At 45.8% G+C, this 16,542-nt stretch overlaps 1 protein-coding gene across 3 annotated transcripts in view; it reads left to right on the top strand.

Annotated features, from left to right (window-relative positions):
- Positions 1-2,843: 2,843 nt before the first annotated feature.
- LOC129707394 (uncharacterized) overlaps positions 2,844-16,542 on the top strand; it is a 46,841-nt gene continuing 33,142 nt past the window's right edge. For 2 of the 3 annotated variants that reach the window (XM_055652395.1, XM_055652396.1), the window contains exons 1-3: positions 2,844-3,091; positions 9,527-9,588; positions 14,745-15,065. In XM_055652395.1, coding sequence (XP_055508370.1) covers positions 2,950-3,091; positions 9,527-9,588; positions 14,745-15,065 — 525 coding nt within the window. In that variant the 5' untranslated portion in view covers positions 2,844-2,949. The remainder of the gene's footprint in view (positions 3,092-9,526; positions 9,589-14,744; positions 15,066-16,542) is intronic. The other variant, XM_055652397.1, reaches the window with a different exon arrangement.

Here is a 16,542-nt window from a genome sequence, read left to right on the forward strand (position 1 = left end):
AGGTGCTGCTCCTCCAATTTACGGTGGTCCTCACTCTGGCCATGGAGGAGGCCCAGGACAGAAAGGTCGGATTCGTAATGGGAGGGGGAGTTGAAGTGCTGAGCCACCAGGTGATCAGTTTGGTTATTGCAAACCGAGTGGAGGAAGGCAATAGATGAGGTTGGAGGAGGTGCAGGTGAACCTCTGCCGCACCTGTACCTTTGTAGGGTACGTCAAACAATCCTTGATTGAAGCGTACCGTGGCCCTATCCCCAAACTCTACCTCCGCTACATCGACAACTGCATTGGTGCTACCTCCTGCACCCACACACAACTCATTGACTTCATCCATTTCACCACTAACTTCCATCCGGCACTCAAATACATTGGACCATTTCCGACATTTCCCTGCCATTTCTTCTCCTCAATATCTCCATCGCAGGTGATAGACTACTGACCGACATCCACTATAAACCCACTAACTCCCATGGCTATCCGGACTACACTTCTTCCCACCCTGCTTCCTGTAAGGACTCCATCCTGTACTCCCAATTCCTCCGTCTACACCGCATTTGCACCCAGGATGAGATTCCATACCAGGGCATGGGAGATATCCTTATTCTTCAGGGAACGGGGTTTCCCCTCTTCTACTATAGATGAGGCTCTCATCAGGGTCTCTTCTATACCCCGTGACTCTGCTCTCACTCCCCATCTCCCACTCATCCTCACCTTCCACCCTACCAGCCATCACATACAACAAATAATCCCCTGACATTTTCGCCACCTCCAACGTGATCCCACCACTTGCCACATCTTCCCATCTCCTCCCGTCTGCTTTCCGCAGAGAACGCTCCCTCCGTAACTCCCTGGTCAATTTGTCCCTTCCCACACGTACCACCCCCTCTCCGAGCACTTTCCCTGGCAACCGCAGGAAATGCTACACTTGTCGCTTTACCTCCCCCCTTGACTCCATTCAAGGACCCAAGCAATTGTTCTAGATGCGGCAGAGGTTCACCTGCACCTCCTCCAACCTCATCTATTGCATCCGCTGCTCTAGATGTCAGCTGCTCTACATCAGTGAGACCAAACGTAGGCTTGGCGATCGCTTCGCCGAACACCTCCACTCGGTTCGCACTAACCAACCTGATCTCCTGGTGGCTCAGCACTTCAACTCCCCCTCCCATTCCAAATCGGTCCATTCTGTCCTGGGCCTCCCCCATGGCCAGAGTGGGGCCCACCGAAAATTGGATACGCAGCACAGCCAGGAGGGGGGCTACATGAGGATGCTGTTCATAGACTACAGTTCAGCCTTCAACACGATAGTCCCCACCAGACTGGCCGAGAAGCTGCTGGAATTGGGGCTCAACACCTCCCTGTGTGCCTGGGTCCTGGACTTTCTCACCGCCAGGCCCCAGGTAGTCAAGATGGGAGGGAATACATCGGAGTCCCTCACCCTGAGCACAGGATCGCCCCAGGGTTGCGTCCTCAGCCCCCTATTGTACTCCCTGTACACACATGACTGTGTGGCTAGGTTCAGCTCCAATTCAATAATTAAGTTTGCTGATGACACTGTGGTGGTGGGCCTGATCTCAGACAACGATGAGAAGGCCTACCGGGAGGAGGTGGCTGATCTAGCACTCTGGTGCCAGGATAACAGCCTCCTCTTGAACATCAAAAAAACGAAGGAGCTGATCATGGACTTTAGGAGGGCACATCATCCGAGGACGTACATTCCATTGAGGATAAATGGGGATCCTGTGGATAGGGTGAACTGTTTTAAATATCTGGGAGTCCACATCTCTGAGGATATGACATGGGCATCACACGCCTCAGCACTCGTGAGTAAGGCAAGGCAGCGCCTTTACCACCTCAGGCAATTGAGGAAATTCAGAGTGTCTCCGAGGATCCTCCAGTGCTTCTACGCAGCGGCGGTGGAAAGCATCTTGTCCGGGAACATTACCATCTGGTTTGGGAATTGCTCTGCCAAGGACAAGAAGGCTCTGCAGAGAGTAGTGCGTTCGGCCGAACGCACTATGGGAACTTCACTCACCCCCCTGCAGGAACTATACAACAAGAGGTGCAACTCCAGAGCAAATAAAATCATGGGAGACCCCTTCCACCCCTGCAACGGACTGTTCCAGCTGCTACGGTCAGGCAAACGCCTCCGTTGCCATGCGGTGAGAACGGAGAGGTTGAGAAGGAGTTTCTTCCCAGAGGCAATTCGGACTATAAACGCCTATCTCACCAGGGACTAACTCTACAGAACGTTTTTCCTTCCATTATTTATTATGTAAAAGAATATGTGTGTTATGATTGTGTTTATAATTTGTTTGGTTGTTTTGTTGTTTGTCTTTTGCACAAAAGTCCGCGAGCATTGCCACTTTCATTTCACTGCACATCTCGTATGTGTATGTGACAAATAAACTTGACTTGACCTCATATTTCGCTTGGGCAGTTTACACCCCAGCGATATTTACATTGACTTCTCTAATTTCAGGTAGTCCCTACTTTCGCCTCCCCTTCTCAGCTCTCCCACAGCCCACTGGAAAGGAAGAGGTCTTGCTTTCTTCTTCCCATCCTCACATCAGTCTGAAGAAGGGGTCTCGACCTGAAACGTTGCCTATTTCCTTCGCCCCATAGATGCTTCCTCGCTCGCTGAGTTTCTCCAGCGTTTTTGTCTACCTTCACTCTATAATATCCCTGGGTGAGAACTCAACAGCAAAGATCCTAGAGGAGCTGCTCTATAGTCTTTGCTCTAATAGTGTGAGATGTGCATGATAATATATGCTTCTGCGCAGGCGCCGATAGGCATGCGTGGCTGCAGAGTGCGCATGCGCGGTGAGTAAGGCAGCTGCGGTTTGAAGCCAGGACGCGGGCGGCGCGAGTCCCACCCGAGCTCGGGGCGAGTCCGTTAGCAGCGAGCGGGCGGGCGGGCGGGCGGGCGGCGTCTACTCGCCTCACACACAAGCGATGGCAGCGTGCGGGTCTGGCCAGCAGCTGCGAGAAGATGCTTTGGTCGACTTCTTGGCAAAGAACGGCGGCCGTGTCCAAAACAAGGAGCTGGTGGAGAGGTTCAAAACGTTTATCAACGACCCCGAGCCGCAGCTGAAAGGTGAGCGAGCGGCCGAGCGTCCGTCCGCTGGTCAAGCACCTGGTTAGACAAGAAAATGCTGGACACCCGAAACGTCACCCGCTCCTTCTCTCCTGAGATGCTGCCAGCCCCACTGAGTTACTCCAGCATTTTGTGTCTGCCTTCGGTGTAAACAGCATCTGTAGTTTCTTCCAACCCAATGGTTATTGTGGCGGAGTTTATGTCGCGCATGTCTGGATTGATGGCGGTGTGAATGGTCATCCCAAGTGCCAGTCACAAGAGGATGTCCTGGGCGTGGGTGGTCCTGGGCCGCTCTGTAATCTTTGGTCCTGGGGGCGCGTCACGTTTACTCCAGTAGGTGTGGGGTGAAGTGGAAGGTAACGGGGAGGAGGGGCGTGACAGACATGGCCATGTGTGTGTGGCAAGATCAGTAATCATTGTCCTGATTAATTTTACTGATTGTATGCCTCCTTGTCACCTTCCCCATATCTGACAATGAACCATTCTACATGTCCTAGGTAGACAAAACCGCTGGAGAAACTCAACGGGTGAGGCATCATCTATGGAGCAAAGGACTTTGCTCCATAGATGCTGCCTCACCCGCTGAGTTTCTCCAGCTTTTTTGTCTACCTTTGATTTTTCAGTCATCTGCAGTTCTTTCTTAAACATTCTACATGTCCTTGTCGTCGTCTGATTTGATCTGTCCTTTTCATGCCTGCATAAGTTCACAAGTTGTAGGAGTAGAATTGGGCGATTCGGCCCATTGAGTCATCTCCATCTTTCAATCATGGCTGACCTTGTCTCCTAATCCCATTTTTCTGTCTTCTCCCCATGACCCCTGCCACCTATTTTAATCAAGAATGTGTCTATTTCTTCCTTAAAAATATCCACTGACATGGCCTCCATAGGCCTCTGTGGCAATGAGTTGCACAGATTAACTACCCTCTAACTAAAGTTCCTCGTCACCCCCTTTCTAAAAGAGCGCTCTTTAATTCTGAGGCTATGACCTCTGGTCCTAGACTCACCCACCAATGGAAACATCCTTTCCGCATCCACTCTTACTATTCCTCACTCTTTCATATTTCTAGACTCCCTCTCTCCTGACTCACAGGCTGAAGAAGGGTCTTGACCTGAAACGTCATCCCCAAAGATGCTGCCTGCCCCCTAAGTTACTCCAGCATTTTGTGTCTACAATAAAAATAATTACTCTGTTATTAACATACTCAGCGAAAGTGCAATGACTTGTAGATTTCTGAAAAGGACCAATGTGATTTGGTTAAGATCCTACAGCCTTATACTAGAGCATATAAACTCATTGGTGCACTCATAATATTGGCTATTTGAAGAAAGACATGCTGGCCACTGGATGAGTGCTGCTGCCAAGGGTCAAAAGAAATCCAGATCACAATGAAGTTTTACTTGGCTGGCTTCATTATAATGTGTTTACGAATCCATTGTTTTCTAGTTGTAGCTACTATCCAATGCTGATAATTTGATTATGGTTCTGATTGGGGTTTGTCAGGATGACCATTAAAGTATTCTGACATTGAATATGTTGTACTTGTATAAAATAAATCATGTAAATGAGTCATGGGTTCATTGTACTTGGAGGTTATGGTATTCGAGTTCTGGAACCCTTGTCCCAATGGTAGCAGCAAGTTGAGAACATGGCCAGGATGGCGTATGTCTTTGATGGTATTAGCAGCTTTTTTGAGGCAGCACTTCCTGTAGATCCCTTTGGTGGGAAGGTCAATACCCATGATGAACAGGTCAATAGTCACCACTTTCTGCAGCCTTCTTGGTTCTTAGATATTCGAGTTACTGAACCAGAATGTGATGCAACCAGACTATGCTGATGGAGTAGTTTGCTACATACTGAATCATAATGAAGTAGTGACATTGATTTCTATATGCTTGCATGAATGTGCTGATCCCAGGTCAAATCTATTGCATCTGCTGCTCTAGCTGCTCAGTGAGACCAAGTGTAGGCTTGGCGATCGTTTCACCGAACACCTCCACTCGGTTCGCACTAACCAACCTGATCTCCTGGTGGCTCAGCACTTCAACTCCCCCTCCCATTCCGAATCCGATCTTTCTGTCCTGGGCCTCCTCCATGGCCAGAGTGAGGACCACCGTAAAATTGGAGAAACGGCACCTCATATTTCGCTTGGGCAGTTTGCACCCCAGTGGTATGAACATTGACTTGTCTAATTTCAGGTAGTCCTTACTTTCTCCTCCCCTTCTCAGCTCTCCCTCAGCCCTCTGGCTCCACCTCTTCCTTTCCCCCTCCCCCCCCCCCCCCCCCCCCCCCCCCCCCCCCCCCCCCCCCCCCCCCACCCTCACATCAGTCTGAAGAAGGGTTTCGAACCGAAACATTGCCTATTTCCTTCGCACCATAAATGCTGCCTCACTCGCTGAGTTTCTCCAGCATTTGTGTCTACCAAATCTTCTGAAATGTGCCTGCCCAGGAACTCGAAGCTGTTTACTCTCTCCATATAACCATATAACAATTACAGCACGGAAACAGGCCATCTCGACCCTTCTAGTCCGTGCCGAACACATAATCTCCCCTAGTCCCATATATACCTGCGCTCAGACCATAACCCTCCATTCCCTTCCCATCCATATAACTATCCAATTTATTTTTAAATGATAAAAACGAACCTGCCTCCACCACCTTCACTGGAAGCTCATTCCACACAGCTACCACTCTCTGAGTAAAGAAGTTCCCCCTCATGTTACCCCTAAACTTCAGTCCCTTAATTCTCATGTCATGTCCCCTTGTTTGAATCTTCCCTACTCTCAGTGGGAAAAGCTTTTCCACGTCAACTCTGTCTATCCCTCTCATCATTTAAAAAACCTCTATCAAGTCCCCCCTTAACCTTCTGCGCTCCAAAGAATAAAGCCCTAACTTGTTCAACCTTTCTCTGTAACTTAGTTGCTGAAACCCAGGCAACATTCTAGTAAATCTCCTCTGTACTCTCTCTATTTTGTTGACATCCTTCCTATAATTAGGCGACCAAAATTGTACACCATACTCCAGAATTGGCCTCACCAATGCCTTGTACAATTTTAACATTACATCCCAACTTCTATACTCAATGCTCTGATTTATAAAGGCCAGCACACCAAAAGCTTTCTTTACCACCCTATCTACATGAGATTCCACTTTCAGGGAACTGTGCACAGTTATTCCCAGATCCCTCTGTTCTCCTACATTCTTCAATTCCCTACCATTTACCATGTACGTCCTATTTTGATTTGTCCTGCCAAGATGTAGCACCTCACACTTATCAGCATTAAACTCCATCTGCCATCTTTCAGCCCACTCTTCCAACTGGCATAAATCTCTCTGTAGACTTTGAAACTCTACTTCATTACCCGCAACCCCACCTATCTTAGTATCATCTGCATACTTACTAATCCAATTTACCACACCATCATCCAGATCATTGATGTACATGACAAACAACAGTGGACCCAACACAGATCCCTGTGGCACCCCACTCGTCACTGGCCTCCAACCTGACAAACAACCATCCACCATTACTCTCTGGCATCTCCCATTCAGCCACTGTTGAATCCATCTTGCTACTCCACCATTAATACCCAACCATTGAACCTTCTTAACCAACCTTCCATGAGGAACCTTGTCAAAGGCCTTACTGAAGTCCATATACACAACATCCACTGCTTTACCCTCATCAATTTCCCGAGTAACATCTTCAAAAAATTCAAGATTAGTTAAACATGACCTTCCAGGCACAAATCCATGTTGACTGTTCCTAATCAGACCCTGTTTATCCAGATGCTTATATATATTATCTCTAAGTATTCTTTCCATTAATTTGCCCACCACTGACGTCAAACTAACAGGTCTATAATTGCTAGGTTTACTCTTAGACCCCTTTTTAAACAATGGAACAGCATGCGCAGTATGCCAATCCTCCGGCACTATTCCCGTTTCTAATGACATTTGAAATATTTCTGCCATAGCCCCTGCTATTTCTACACTAACTTCCCTCAATGTCCTAGGGAATATCCTGTCCGGACCTGGAGACTTATCCACTTTTATATTTCTCAAAAGTGTCAGTACTTCCTCTTCTTTGATCCTCATAGTTCCCATAGCTACTCTACTCGTTTCCCCTTACCTCACATAATTCAATATCCTTCTCCTTGGTGAATACCGAAGAAAAGAAACTGTTTAATATCTCCCCCATCTCTTTTGGCTCTGCAGATAGTTGTCCACTCTGACTCTCTAATGGACCAATTTTATCCCTCGTTATCCTTTTGCTATTAATATAGCGGTAGAAACCCTTCGGATTTACTTTTACCTTACTTGCCAAAGCAACCTCGTATCTTCTTTTAGCTTTTCTAATTTCTTTCTTAAGATTTTTTATACTCCTCAAGCACCTCATTTACTCCATGCTGCCTATAATTATTGTAGATCTCCCTCTTTTTCCGAACCAAGTGTCCAATTTCCCTTGAAAACCATGGCTCTTTATAATTTTACGATTTCCTTTCAATCGAACAGGGACATAAAGATTCTGTACTCTTAAAATTTCACCTTTAAATGTACTCCATTTCTCTTCCACATCTTTCCCATAAAACAAACTGTCCCAATTTACTCCTTTTAAATCCTTTCGCATCTCCTCCTCTGCTCCATTGATGAAGAACAGGTTAATGGATCCTCAGCTTTTCCTTCCTGATGTCAATAATTAGCTCCCTAGTCTTGCTAAAGTTGAGAGAAAAATTGTTGTTCTGGCACAATTTAATCAAATGTACAATCTACCTGTACTCTGACTCTGACTAGTTTTTCCCATTATTTGTCCAACTACTGTGGTATTGTCAGTGAATTTAAGCTTAGCACTGTGGTGATGTCTGGCTGCCCAATCATTGGTATAGAGGGGGCAGAGCAGGGGACTGAGCACACTCCCCTTGAGATGCCCCTTTGCTGATGGGCATCGAGGAGGAAGTGTTGTCAGTTTATACTGATAGAGATACGCTCACGAGTTCCTGTAGTATTTTGAACTTCAGATTCTAGTATCAGTTTGCACTGATAGAGATGATCCAATTGCATGGGGATGAGCATGAATCCAGTTCTCTTATTTTGTCAAGATTTTTCAGGAGTTGATATGACATTGCCAAACTCAAAGCACTTCATCACAACAATGGATGTAAGTACCACCGGTTTGTAGTTATCGAATCATGTCACTTTGCTCTTATTGGGCATTGGTATTATGGATGTCATTTTAATACAGTCTCTTGTTGTATAATAAATTCTTCATTGGTAGTTGGTGAGCATGGCAACGGTGAAATTGATTCGATATGACTTGGTATGGCATCGTCTGTGACATTTGGGTGACTTGCGTTTGTGAAACGTGGAAGACTAAATATGTGTATTGGAATAGTCAAGTCTACAGATCACCAGTAGAATCAATGCCAGCGTGGGGTGATGTTACAGAGGCATAAATGCAATTTATGGGTGGGATTGAAAACAACACTGACTTTCTCAGTATTCAGTTGGAAAAAATATTTATTATTAATTCACATTGGATTGGTTTTGTCAAATCTGAGGGATCATTGTTTGCAGAATTGCACTCTGATACCTGAGGAAAGAATATAGTTAAAGATAAGGGAAAGCAAATGTGTTAAGCACCAAGCCAATTGAGGCAGTGTAGATAGTCAAAAAGGTCAAAGGAGCTGCGGGATATCGAGGAGACCCCAGTGAGACCTCGTCTATAATGGAAGAGGGGAACCCCCGTTTCTTAAAAAATGAAGATATCTCCGATGCCCTGTTATGGAACACCTCATCCTAGGCGCAGATGCGGCATAGACGGAGGTTTAACGGGGGTTTCCCCTCTTCCATTATAGATGAGGCTCTCACTTGGCTCTCTATATCCCGCAGCTCCGCTTTTACTCCCCCTCTCCCCATTCGTAACAAAGACAGAGTCCCCCTTGTCCTCACCTTTCATACCATCAGCCGTCGCATACAGCATATAATTTTTATATGCTGTTTTATAAAATGCTCCAACATTTTCCCAACCGCCAACGGGTTCCCACTACTTGCCACATCTTCCCATCCCCACCCCTTTCTGCTTTCCGCAATGTCTTAACCTACATGATCTCCCGGTGGCTCAGCACTTCAACTCACCGCTCCCATTCCAAATCTGACCTATGATAATGATAAAGAACAATTACCATATTGGAGAGAGAATGGAAACTAGGACATGACTTTATTAATATTATGGGAGCTTGTTCATATGTACCGTGTCCATGAGATGTCTGTTCAGAACAAAGGGATAGCCTGTAAATACTGTAGAAATATTGTTGCTTGATATGTCATTTGCATGATGCATGTATTGTATTTATTTTATTCAAATTTAATTATACAGAAAATACCGTCTCAGAGAGTGGTGTTAAAATGTAAATCTACTAAAACTTTATTTTCCGCAGCTAAATATCGTGACATCTTCAAAGATATTGTCAACCGAATTGCAGTGGTTAAACATGAAGATGTGAGTATTGACTATATTTTATACTTCTCTTCCATGGTCTCCTTTCCCAGTTATAGAGCTTGCTTATACTTTGTAACTGAATGTTTCTGTTAATCCTAGGTGATCAATTATGAGATAATAGTACAGAGGAGCCAATTAAAATATTCAGTGTGTGTCATTATGTTATTGTGAAGGGTAGCAGGCACTACCAAACAAAAATCACTACAATTTTTGATTAGTTGTTGCTGGCAAGCCACTATGCTCTACATTTATTCCTTTTAAATCTAATTTCAAAAGTGGTTATACCTTTCAAAGTATGACATTTTCGTCTGAGTTTACTACTAAGTTCACTACTGAGACCTTAAAACTGACTATTGGAGATTTCACTTCTCATCTATAATGCTAGATAATTTTAACAGGTAGAAGCAAGAACCTTGCTATTTCAACTTTCCTATTGCAGTACTCTTCTAACCAACCTTGCCTCCTCTACTGAACTCAGTTAGAAAACTGTCTAAATTCGTACCGATTCCTATCAGCTTTGACACAGTAATTGTTTTGAATTGTTGGTCAACTTTTTTTAATATAGTTTTATTGCCATGGGCTTCTCTACCTCCACTGCTGATACATTTACAATAATGTTAGTGCATATTTCCAATATCATAAAATGTTCCATTGCTGGCAGTATCATCAAAGACCCATACCATCCTGGCCACACACTCATCTCCCTGCTACCTTCAGGTAGAAGGTACAGGAGCCTGAAGACTGCAACAACCAGGTTCAGGAATAGCTACTTCCCCACAGCCATCAGGCTATTAAACCTGGCTCGGACAAAACTCTGATTATTTATAACCCATTTTCTGTTATTTGCACTTTATCAGTTTATTTATTCATGTGTATATATATTTATATCATGGTACAGGTGCACAACCTTTTATCCGAAAGCCTTGGGACCAGACACTTTTCGTAATTCAGAATTTGTCGGTCTTCGGAATGGAAATTTTTTAGCGTAGATTTTAATGGCTGGCTAAATGGTAGAGTGCTCGGCTCATATCCGCAAGGTCGCGAGTTTGCGCCTTGATCCCGGCAGTTACTCGGTCGCGAGTTTGAGTCTTCAATGTAGTTTTTTTCTTGCAGAATAAATGTTTGTATGAAATGCAGTGTAGGAGAGGTGTACTGACTGTGTGGGTAGAACTTTGGAAGTGATTGCCCACCAGTCTAAAAAGCCGCTGTGTTTCCCTGTCCTGGGATAGTAGGGGGCGATCAAACAGCACAATACCCCCCTCCCCCTCCAACTCCAGAGGAATCCTCTCCCCGATGGGCCGCTAGGGCGACAAGTGGCAGTTTGCCCACAACCCGAGCTGCGCCACCCCAAGAACAAGAAAGACGTACCTTGCACACCATCCGCTTCTGCCCCTACGTGTTCCCCTGGAGTTGGAGCGGGGCTGGACTGGAGTTGCTGCTGGCTGTGGGTCTCTGGGATCTCCCTGCTTGCAGTGGGCCTGGGGGTCGCTGTCCCGTTGGTCCTGACGTCTCCGGCCACCCCCCTGGACTGGAGCTGAGACTGGGAACTGTACCGCCCTTGCCCCCTCCCTCTGCAACTGCAAACAACCCCACTCTCCTGCAAGGGCGGTACAGTTCCCGGAGGATAGCAGGTGGCCGGATACGTCAGGATCAACAGGAACCCGCTCCCCGATGGGCCCCTACAACGCCCCGAGCTGCGCCCCGTCATCCGTAACACAGGTTCCTCTGTAGTTGGAGCGGGGCTGGGCTGCTGTTGGCTGTGGGTCTCTCGGTTCTCCGTGCTTGCGGTGGGCCTGGTGGTCGACGTCCAATTGGTCCCGACGTCTCCGGTGACTGCACTGTATGCTGCCATCGCCGACGTGAAGACAGTTCAAAGCCCCCGCGCCGGTGCATTGAGCGGGGAGCTGGAGAGGGGAGGGATGGGGTCACACACATGGCCGGGGAGCAGAGGGGTGTAGGTGGGGTGAAATTGAAGGGAGCGACAATCTGCTGCTGCCTGCACGCTGAGTTGAGAAGTTCCCACGCAAGACTCATGATACACTGTGTATCGTGAGTCTACCGTGGGAACTTTTTAACTCAGCGGGCAGGTAGCAGCATATTGTCAATTATTAACCCTCCCGCGCAATATACCCTCACCTTCTCTTTTATGAAGGGGATTTAGTTCCCCTTTCTTCGAGGACCGACCGCAGGTTCCGCTGTCACCTCTGCGGGCCGCCCTCGGTGAACGTCCTGTCTCCCTGTCCCTGGGATAGCAGGGGGCGATCAAACAGCACAATACCCCCCTCCAACTCCAGAGGAATCCGCTCCCCGATGGGCCGCTACGGCGACAAGTGGCAGTTCGCCCACAGCCCAAGCTGCGCGACCCCAAGACCAAGATGTACCTTACCTTGCACACCATCAGCTTCTGCCCCTACGGGGAGCGTGTTCCTCTGGAGTTGGAGCGGGGCTTGGCTGGAGTTGCTGATCTGGGATCTCCGTGCTTGCAGTGGGCCTGGGGGTCGGTGTCCCGATGAGGGGGCACAGCTCGGGGAGCGGCTTCTGGTGGTCCTGACGTCTCCGGCCAGTTTGCAGTTTTCCTCTGGAGTTGGAACGGGGCTGGGCTGCTGCTGGCTGTGGGTCTCTGGGATCTCCGTGCTTACAGTGGGCCTGGGGGTCGGTGTCCCGTTGGTCCTGACGTCTCCGGTGACTGGCACTGTGCTGCTAGCATCGCCGACGCAAAGTACCCGCGCCGGTGCAATGAGCGGGGAGCTGGAGAGGGGAGGGAAGGGGTCACACACATGGCCGAGAAGCAGAGGGGTGTAGGTGGGGTGAAACTGAAGGGAGCGACAATCTGCTGCTGCCTGCACGCTGAGTTAAAAAGTTCCCACGCAAGACTCACGATACACTGTGTATCGTGAGTCTACCGTGGGAACGTTTTAACTCAGCGGGCAGGTAGCAGCATATTGTCAATTATTAACCCTCCCGCGGAATATACCCTCGCCGCCTCTTTTATGAATGGGGATTTAGTTCCCCTTTCTTCGAGGACCGACCGGAGGTTCCGCTGTCACCTCTGCGGGCCGCCCTCGGTGAACGTTTTCAAGGACCTTTCTTCAAGGACCGAAAAAATGTCGCTATGCGGAGGTTTTCGTTATTTGGATCTTCGGATAAAAGGTTGTGCACCTGTATATGGACACACTTATCTGTTCTGTAGTAAATGCCTACTATGTTCTGTGTGCTGAAGCAAAGCAAGAATTTCATTGTCCTATACAGGGACACATGACAATAAACTCACTTGAACTTGAACTTGCTAGTCGCAGTCATGTTATCAACCTAAGTTTGAGTCCAAAACCTTTGGACATAAGATGTTGCTTTGAATTTAGTTTTGCAAATTGTTGCTGTTGCAATGCAACACTTAGACTTTTTGTCCCAAGCCAAGTGTGATTAATTGTAAGAGCTGCATGTTCACATGTACCTCCTCTAACCTCATCTACAGCATCTGGTTTTCTCAATGTGGGCTCCTGTACATCGGCAAGACCAAGCGTAGACTTGGCGACCATTTCGTTGAACACTTATGCTTGGTCTAGACCTATGGGATCTCCCAGTTGCCAATCATTTCAACTCCCCTTCCCATTTAAATACTGACCTCTCTGTCCTGAATCTCCTCCATTACAAGAGCGAGGCCACATGCAAATTGGAGGAACAGCACATCATATTTTGCTTGGGTAGCTAACAACCCAACGATATGAACATTAAATTCTCTAATTTTAAGAGACTTCCTCTCACACTCCCCTCCCCCTCCCTCTTTGCTCCCTTCCTCCTCCCGAGTGTTCTTAACAGTTCCACAGTCTTCCACATTATTTATCTTGAATCTTCCAAGGGAACTTTGGAACATCTTCCCTCGCCAACAATTGACCTACTAGCAACAACCTGCCTGAGGTAATATGTGGCTGGCCCTGATTTGTGCTGGTCTTTTATCACCTCCATCCTTTTATCCAGAGATGCTGACCTGCTGAGTTACTCTAGCACTTTGTGTCTAATTTTGGTATAAACCAGCATCTGTAGTTCTTTGTTTCTACTCTGTATCCAAATTACCTATATCTGCTTAATATTGCAGCGTCGCAAACTGGATAAGACACTTCTTTGCTTTAACCTCTGCTATTTTTTGACTGAAAACATGGACCATTAGTTGTATTTTTACAATGTACTGTCGCATTTTTTTTACAAGCCATTTGAACCATGACCCGGCAAATCTGCAGTCACAATTTTAGTATAGACACCAGAAAACTGAAACATTATGTCAGTGTTGTAGAGTGCATTGTTCCAATGTGATTATCAGTATATTCAAATAGATTTTGTTCGTCTGATTGGACTAGTGGACAAAGCAAATACTTTGAAGGGTATAAGAAAAAGAAAAGGGCTCTGCCATTTAATGATCATGGCTGTAAGCTATGCAAGCAAAATGTGAGGTACTGTTGTAAACGGCCAAAGTGAAATATGAGGTGCTGTGGGTATCCGCAAATTGGAGGAGTTTCGCAGGAAGGAGTTTTGCTGGTGTTTGGTCCACCAAGGCCTACTGGATCACCCCGTTGTTAGCAATTTTAACTCCTCTTCCCATACCCATACTAATATTTTTGTCCTGGGCCTCCCCTATTGCCAGAGTGAGGTTACACACAAATTGTTCTGTATCCTGTCTAAAACAGTCATATATATAATGTACTCTAGTTCATTTTTTCTTTTTGAACCACTGCAGCCCTCAAAGTATGTATGATTAGAATATGAGTTAAATTCTAAAAGAAGCAACTCAGAAAAAAGTCAAGCTGATTTAAAAAAAAAAAACCAAGTGAAAACATTTCCTACTCTCACAAATCATAAAGTTAAGCAACCTTGCTCCCTGACTACTCGCAATAGCCTTTGCAACAATACTTGCATCCATATCCGTGCTTACCTCTTAGAAGAATACAATCTGAAAGCGAGAGAGAGCCAGAATGATGTGTATTATTAATCACCACTAGATGTTTGAAAATATAGATGTAGGGAACCTTTATTCGATCAGTCCAAGATTTTGTTTCAGTTTGGGTTTCTGGATGTCTTTCTTTGGTCCTGTAAATATTGTTGATATTTTTTTTTAATTGTTCTATAATAACTTAGTAATCCACTTGTTTTGTTTACATTTTCAGGGTGAAAAATACATTGTTCTTAAAAAGAAATATCGGCATCTTGTGCATGAAAAAGATAGCAGCAGCAGCAACAAAGAAAAGAATACATCTGTGCAAGCAACATTTGAAAAAATGCTAGAGAGTGAACAACCTGTGTATTTTGGAAAAGATAAGCAAACTAGCTCTTTCTCAGATGTCCATCAATTTATGCAAAAGTCTCAAAATGAAACATCAGAAATCTCAACATCATCAAATGTGAATTTATGTGAATGGATTACACAAGATGTACCAACATCCGATACAATATCTAAAGCACCTTTGGAAATAACGAATGACAGCCAGGTATGGTATGCACTATCTTAGTTTTGGCTATCTTTCTTGTTCTTTTGTCCATCTCCCTTAAGACAAAGAGTTCTAACTGAGATTTGACGGTGTAAGCATCCAGAGAGCCTGGAGTACTGTGCCTTCTTAATCATTCTCCGTTAACAAATCTGGACAATTCTTGCACACTGCGGTGCAGATCCATATGCACAATTCCAAAAGATGAAAAGCATTGATAGAAACGAATGACCTTTCTCACAGTAACTTTGAAACTGAAGACGTCAAGTGAAGAGTGGTTTATTGTCATATGCCCCAGATAGAACAATGAAATTCTTACTTGCTGCAGCACAACAGAATATGTATTCATAATAAGTAATATAACAAAAACTCAGAGAGAAAAATGAACAAACAGTAACAGTGCAATAATAATAATAGTCTATTGTGGTTCATAGCTTAGGAGGTTGTTGTGTTTAATAGCCTGATGGCTGTAGGGTAGAAGCGGTTCCTGAACCTGGACGTGTTCTCAGGCTCCTGTACTTTTTTCCCGATGGCAGTGGTGAGATGAGTGTGTGAACAGGATGGTGTGGGTCTTTGATGATGATGATGGCTGCCGTTTTGAGGCAGCGACTACGATTAGTCCCTTCGATAGTGGCTCTATAGATCTTCGATAGAGGTCAGACCCGGTGATGGCCTGGGTAGTGTTTACAACTTTTTGCAGTCTTTTCTGCTCCTGGACGTTCAAGTTGCCGAACCAGGCCACGATGCAACCCGTCAGTATGCTCTCTACTGTGCAGCTGTAGAAGGGTTTCGGCCTGAAACGTCGCTTATTTACTTCGCTCCATAGATGCTGCTGCACCCGCTGAGTTTCTCCAGCAATTTTGTGTACCTTCGAAGTTCAAGAGAATCCTCTTTGACATACCAAATCTCCGTAATCTTCTCAGGAATTAGAGGTGCTGATGTGCTTTCTTTATGATTGCAACAGTGTGCTGGGTCCAGGAAAGATCGTTGGATATATGCATGCCCATGAATTTGAAGTTTTCAATTCTCTCCACTGATGTAAACAGGATTGTGGGTCCTCAACCTTCCTCTTTCGAAGTCCACAATCAGTTCTTTTGTTTTGCTGATATTGAGAGCCAGGTTGTTGTGCTGGCAGAAAAATAAGATTCATGTCTGTCATGTAGAAGGTGATGTCGGAAGTGATGAAGACAGTGATGAAGCTGGTATGCATGCTGTTAAAAAGAATTATCAGTTTGCATTGAATGATAGCCATCACGAGAAAGTTGTTAGAGGTGTTACAGTGCCAGTGATTGTAGATTCTGGTAGCGACAGCAACGCAATTGACAGATCACTTTGGGAATGCTTGAAACTGCAGAAAATCAAGTGTACGTCAAGGAGGTGTAGTAGGAAGTTATATCCATACACCGCAACTAAACCATTGCAGACCATTAGATGTTTCACGGTTAAAGTAGAAGTCGGAGATAGAGAAACTGAAGCAGAA

The sequence above is a fragment of the Leucoraja erinacea genome, chromosome 21 (assembly GCF_028641065.1).
Source record: "Leucoraja erinacea ecotype New England chromosome 21, Leri_hhj_1, whole genome shotgun sequence".
In the NCBI taxonomy this organism is placed as follows: domain Eukaryota; kingdom Metazoa; phylum Chordata; class Chondrichthyes; order Rajiformes; family Rajidae; genus Leucoraja; species Leucoraja erinaceus.